Below are 6,938 nucleotides of genomic sequence, written 5' to 3'. Positions count from 1 at the left end.
TTTAAAATCAATATAAAAGAAATCTAAAAAGAAATATTCTTTCGGTAGCAAATAAATTCATTAAATTTGCTTTAAAATTTTGTACAAATGCAATATATTATTCAAATATTTATATATATAGCAATAATTACTTTCTAACTAGAATATATATTTGTATACGATTATATATATATATATATTTTTTACTGCTCTAGTATTATTATTATATTCCAGATATAGAAATTGAATTGGGCAGGAATTATTTTCTGACAATAAGTTATACAGATTTGCATATTGAAGTTTACTGGATGGTGTGGCGTAAGTTACAGGCGTTTGAAAGTTTTAAAAGTATACCCGTAGCTAAATTTAAAATTTTGTTACTGTTGCCGAAATGTGAACTTAATGACAAAATTTAAAACAAGGCACCTACTTAGTTTCTAAAAATATATCAAATGTACACATGTAATGCCTGCGTAAATAAATACGAAATAACCTTTTTCCAATTTGGAATACATAAAAAGTATTGCCCAGTGTCAGTGAATTCCGGTGTGGTAATTTAAGACTTGTTTAGTCGTACTCAATTGTGTTACTGTGTATTTTGAGTGTACTGAGTTGTTTTTTTTTTCTTTATGATTTTAAAATCAACTAGGAAACTAGAAAAGCTCCTTTTGTTAATACCGATATAAATGACGATAAATATGCATTTTAGTCGTTTAAATTATAATGACCTCTGACCTGAAGTTTCCGAAGTCAGCTAGAAATTAACATATTTGGCTTATACATACTTTCGACGTAGTCACGAAATTATATGTTCTGTCGGATTGCATTTTGACCTCGCGGTGTTGCAACGTCTCTGTCGTTCTCGATTTCGTCTTCATCCTCCTCCTCTTCTTGGATCGTTGTTACTTTTGTGCTGTTAACGACTTCTTCGTAACTTGGTGGAAAGTCCTAATAAAAAAATAAAATAAGTTCTTTAGTCTACGTTGTCACCGTAAATGAAATTTATGGATTTAAGACCTAAAATGCAATAACTAAGTGCATTGGTATTTTGTAATTAGCAAATGTACAGTTATTTTCTTTCATGATGTTTTTGTGTTTAGAATGATAGCATCCATCAATTTAAATAATTAAATCGGATGATGGTTGCAGCTTTAATTGCAAAAAACAGTCCTTTTCGAACAATTGTACACACTGTTTTGTTTAATTTAGAGACTTTATCAACTTAAAAATTGCATGGCATGGCATCAATACAATCAGTTTCGAAACTTTGAACTTCACTAGATAATCAATACAATGTATGTATGAATTCAAAGAATTTACCTTGAACAATCAAGTAATAACATAAAACTTAAACAGCCATTGTTTTTATTATAAGAGAAGAATAAAATTTATTCATAAATATCTATTTTATCAAATGTAGCCATACAGATATAGCTTTGTTGTCACCTAATCGTATCATCAATCAAACTGCCGCTCATCAATCATAATAACCGACAGTGTATTAAAGCACAGAGCTTTTTATGAACGAGTTTTTAAAGTTTCCATCATCAATCAATTTACAGTCATGTCATAATAACGGGTGTTATAAAAGTCTCTTCTCTAGCATTTTAAATTACTGGCCAACATATAGAAAGTGTAGACACTTACTAGTTAATACAGCTTACGACAAAAAAACTGATTACGACACTAACAAAAACGAGTACTTACATTTATTTTTGATATATTGCTAGTCATATCCATCAATAATCACGTTATGTAATAATTTTATAATATATTTTCTTTCATAACTTGAATTTTGTAACTTTGTCTTTGTTATATTTCTATGTTAAGTTTTTAAAGTTCAAGTAAGGAATGACGCATTCTTTAATTTTATATTAAGTTTAGCAAATGTAACAGTGAAACTTCTGCAACCATCAAAACTAAGAACAAGTAAGAATGATTAAGAACAATTGTTTTGTAAGCCTCTTCCAAAGGAAATTCACATTCTGATGATATATGAAAACTGTGGCGCAGAAAATAAATGCATTTTATTGACATTGCAGACAATTATACAGTAATGAATGCATTAAAAAAAAATACATGTGCATTGTACAATGTGCACTTGTATAACAAAGATTTTAAATATTTTATTTCCTGTTATAAATGATACTAGTTCAAAATCCAATATTATATTATGTATATGAAATCAACAAAGTTCAACAGTGTTTTACTCAACATTACAGACGAAGCTCAAACTCTGCCGTAAACTTTGTCTGTGATGTCAAATAAGCCATTGGTGAAGTTTATCTGAATTTGACAACGGCATAAAGATTGGCTGTACATCCAAAGATAAATTCGTAAATGTAAATGATAAAATTTTCTTTTGCTTCATTCAGAATTGATGTTTGTTTTACTATTTTTATGCACTTTCAAACAATCTTGTTTTCATACTGTTTTGAACTTTGTCTAGCATGTCGACTCCAACCAAATTGTCATGTTCATAACCTAAAGCTTTATGTTTTAGCAAGACTTGTAAGAACATCTGGTTCAATGGTTCTGGCAAGTATGGTTCAATGGAAGCACTGCTTATATCGTACAGTACTCTTCAATGGCTTCAATTGTCTCAGTCTTGTTTTCTTGTGGATAATTTCAAAAATAATCTGTTTCCAGTTACCATTTCATTATAGCACTGCATTTCTTCACCAATTGACTAAAAGTCAGGATAGGCTTTGATGGCAAGTTTTCTGTATCATTAGAACCTATGGTTGTGTCTTTAATCCAGCCTATGGCATCACTGATAATGACTATTTTTTTCCTATCTTGTGCAGGGACATCATTTTGCATATCTTGGCAATGAGTGACTGCATCAATAATGGATTTTAAATGCAAGTATTGTCATACATACATTTAAAATCCATAATCTAGTGGCTTTTTTTTTAATTCTTTCCACCTTGTAGGCATTAAGAGTATCTAAGGCTGGGTAGTGAAGAATGGAGCCCAAACTATCCAGGATGGCTCACCTTCTGTAAAATTTCTGGAATTTTTTTGACTTTTCCAGATTTATCCTTGGGCCTCCAGAGTGGTAGTAGTTGACCTTAACCATTTGTCCATCTGTCTAGTGGCCATAAACAATGTTGTGGCACAGACAAAACTTACCAAGTTGTTTGTCGATGGCACAAAAGATCTAAACACCAAGTTCTGTGGCAAACTCTAAAGTCATTTCATTTCTAGCATTGGTTCTGGCAAAAAGCTTTTGGCTCAACTGCAACTGAACTACTCCAGAATTGATCTGTTGACATCTTCATTTGATTTGATATGTCTTCTTGTTATTGTTCTCTTTTGTATTTGCTTTCCACTTATCAAGATAAAGTTCCTTATTGGCAAGAATTGGTTGGATTGAGTCTTCTCACAGTTAAATTCCTTTGCCAATTGTCATTGCAATTTTACAGTTTCACTTTACTTAATCGCTAAACTCACTAAAATTAAATACAGTAATTAAGAAATCCCTTCAAATTCCTTCAGTGAAGGAAAGAGTGGTTACAACTAGAGATGAGCCAATACTATCTACAAATACTCAAATACTAGGAGTATTAGAGATTCAATATCTTAAACATTATGTTGTTGATAACAAATGAATTTGAATATGGCATGATATTTGAATTATTCACGGTATACACGTCATAGTAATTGATCCATTGCGAGGTTAAATTAATTTGAATAATTAATAAGTACCTTTTATTAACACAAGATGATTGTATTGTAGATAGTCTGATAAACCACTGTATAAGTTAAATGACATTTCAAAGTTCAAATACATAAATTTTAATTGTTTTTTGTGTCAATGGTATTTTCTTGTATCCATCACTGCACGCTTACGATACCTCTTTTAAACCTCTGCTTTAATTTGTTGAAGAAAAGCAGATTAGATCCCAAATATAGCCTAGTTATTGATCAAGTAAAGAGATTTCTTTCAAAGGGGATCGATCATATTGCATTGGCTATATGGTCCAAAAACCAGTCATATTGAGGGTAGTCTTCAGAGATTTCACTGTATATTATGCATTATCAAAATTTACAACCATTATAAATATTGTAGCATCAAAAACAAATGATATTCAAAGCCGCTCTTCTGTTTATGAATATTTGTCAATATTACAGAATGATAACAGTGAGTAATCAAGATAACTTCAGCAATAAAGTGCTTGATATTCCACAAAATAGGGTAAAATTGTGCTTGTATTGTCATTGTATTATCCACTCCAGATCTTTACAATTCCATCTATCTTTGTCATAAGCATTACAGTTGTGACTGCAATACTAGCTACTCCATCCTTCTCTATATGCTGCAATAATCAAAATTGAGTCTATATGTTAAGGTATGTGAAAAGAATCTTTACTTTTTTTGGACAATAATTCAATGCCAAGAAACTATTTATATATATTATCACTAACTAGACCTGTATATGTATTTTATTACACATGGACTAACTGATATGATTGATAAAAGCATTTTTAAAATATATAATATAAAATACAGTATAATAAACCAAATAAATTCACTTACGTTCTGGCAAGCTTCCACTGGAATGAACGAATCGGCAATTGTCGAGTTTGGTGCAAATTCTGTAAATAAATTTTTAATTTATATAAAAATATTATATTTTCTGTTGTCGGAATGTAAATGCAATGACGACGTGATAGTTATTTATGTATAAACAAAAAATAATAATAAATAAATAAAAAAACTACTAAGAGAACATTCTCTTACCAATCAAAACGTTCAAAATAAGCTTCTCAAAATATAATAATAAAATTCTGAATTAAACCAGTAACATAAATTCAAACTTAAATCAACAGATTCTGAAAAAATAAAATAAAAATAAACTTTGTAACTGAGAGAAGACAGATTTGTTACGTAGAGTATTCTGAAAGAATTAAATTAATTTGTTGACCTAGCGAATCTGGCGTACGAGACGGAGACATGTCGGACGACGGATACGGCTGTGTCGGGGTCGAGCCGTTAAGCGTCACAACCTCCTGAGGATGCTGGGGATCTCCACATCTCAGGCTGCTTCTGCTAGTTTGCTTTCGCCTATCATAAAAATTTTGTATCTTATTATTTACTGCCAATAACTACATATTAAAAATAACAATTAAACTGATTTAAAAAAGTATTGTATTAAAACTATGGATACCTTAGGAATTGAAATATTCCGGCAAAACAAGCAAACAGTGCCAAAAAGGCAGCCAGACAGCTCATTATAATTGGGACACTGTCACCATTTCCAAAAAAGTGTAAAATTTTGGCATTCTTCTCGTACACGGTCGTCCGATAAACTAGAAGAAATCTCATGTTTTGAATTCAATTATTTCGGAGACATGTAATAATACAATTTAAAAAAAATACCTCGAATGCATTTTTCTTTCCCGTTAGAATATCCTTTCTCATAACCGGTGGCACATCTGCAGACGTGATGAGATACTTCCGGATTACTGGAGTACATACATTCCGTATGAGCGTCATTTACTAAACACTGTTCTTTAAATTTGCAGATTTCTCCGAGGTTTGAAACTACGTGAAAGTAAGTTTTAATTCTTAATATTTGATTTAAAAAATGCAGCAAATAACTAAAGTTTGCTTTAAAATGAGAAAAAGACAACTGTCTTTACATAAATCTACAAAACAGTTAATTTTGATAACAACGCTTATATCTTATATATGACAGTTATTAAACCGACCATACTCGGACCTGTGCCAATGAAACTTCGTATATGTGCTATTCACAATAAATCTCTGGGAAACAAAAATTAGTTCAAATTTTCACCAATAGACAAAAATATGGCACTTCAAGAACAAGTAATGTTGTAATGTTATGCAAGTTACTGTAGAAAACAAGTTTCATTAATGTATATTCATTAGAACTGGGTTCTGATAAGGATTAATTTAATTATAACCATCCTGTAGATAATATATATTATTATTAAAGATGAACAAAAGTGTTTTTAATGCTCTTATTGATGGCCAGATTACATAGATAGTAAAGGCACCCACCTACTTTGTGGAAACCTAGGTCAAATCCTGAAATTTTTACAGATATTTTGACCTGGATACATTGAAACTCATCGCTAACCCCTATATATCCCATTACGGGCCTAGTCGGACTCGTAATAATCATAAAAAAGCTCCTCTAGTATCTGTAGGATGAAAAGTCCTACATTATACTATACACACTATACTAACATTACATTATACTATATTCTGTTTCTACAGCTCAATGGCACCATCCTCTAGCACACGGGTTCCCAACCTATGGGTCACGACCCAGAAGGGGGTCGCAACGGGCTTTCTGTGGGGTCGCCAACTTATACAGTTAACTAAAAAAAATCACTATAATGCAATTTTTATTTTTAATGGTGTCTTGAAGTTTGAATAATTTGATATACAGTCGATCCCCCTATAACACGGGTTCCTATAGTTCGGATTCCTATATGACGGCGAAAAAATTGCGACGGTGTCCGTATAAACATGGTAAAAAAAACTCCTATAATTCGGTAAAACGTCATCGGGCAGCCAAACTACTTTCCGCCGTCCAGCACCACGCTACGGAGAGTTTAGGCGAGTAAGTTGAGTTTACTATCGTCTGTACAGTATGTAAATTAGGTACCGTAAGTCTAATACAGTACTGTAATTTTATACATTTCTTGTGAAAGAAACATTTCTTATTCAACGGCCATAAAAATTATTTATATTAATGATGTCTCCAAAGTTCAACGAAGTTTTCGCAGAAAAATAATTTATCAGAAAACGCGGCCGCCGTTTGGTGCGCTGCTCCGCGACGAAAACAAGCTTAAGCAATGGCGACGTCGAACGGTGCACACTCGGTAAGTAATCCTACAATTTTTTGTTTATAGCATAGTTTATACAGATTATTCCCCAAAAAATATACGTATTTTGGAAATGTTGAGTCGAATTAGTCTAG

The 6,938-nt window shown here is 31.7% G+C and overlaps 1 protein-coding gene across 2 annotated transcripts; it reads right to left on the bottom strand.

Annotated features, from left to right (window-relative positions):
• Positions 1-509: 509 nt before the first annotated feature.
• On the bottom strand, positions 510-6,284 carry LOC111619096. Of its 2 annotated transcripts, XR_002755689.1 has the most exons (6): positions 5,366-6,284; positions 5,154-5,295; positions 4,911-5,050; positions 4,727-4,818; positions 4,523-4,581; positions 510-927 (listed from the first exon to the last, which is right to left on the bottom strand). XR_002755689.1 is itself a non-coding variant. In XM_023360751.1 (5 exons), the coding sequence occupies exons 1-5, from the start codon at positions 5,460-5,462 to the stop codon at positions 784-786; spliced, it is 582 nt and encodes a 193-aa protein (XP_023216519.1). In that variant the 5' UTR covers positions 5,463-6,276; the 3' UTR covers positions 510-783. The 2 variants fall into 2 exon arrangements, 1 of the variants encoding a protein (XP_023216519.1); XM_023360751.1 differs by lacking the exon at positions 4,727-4,818 and having other exon boundaries at positions 5,366-6,276.
• Positions 6,285-6,938: the final 654 nt, after the last annotated feature.

This window comes from Centruroides sculpturatus, unplaced genomic scaffold (genome assembly GCF_000671375.1).
Source record: "Centruroides sculpturatus isolate CEXI.00-Female unplaced genomic scaffold, Cexi_2.0 scaffold170, whole genome shotgun sequence".
NCBI classification, from domain to species: domain Eukaryota; kingdom Metazoa; phylum Arthropoda; class Arachnida; order Scorpiones; family Buthidae; genus Centruroides; species Centruroides sculpturatus.
The sequence above is the reverse complement of the archived record's forward strand: the minus strand, read 5'-3'. Positions and strand labels throughout refer to the sequence as shown.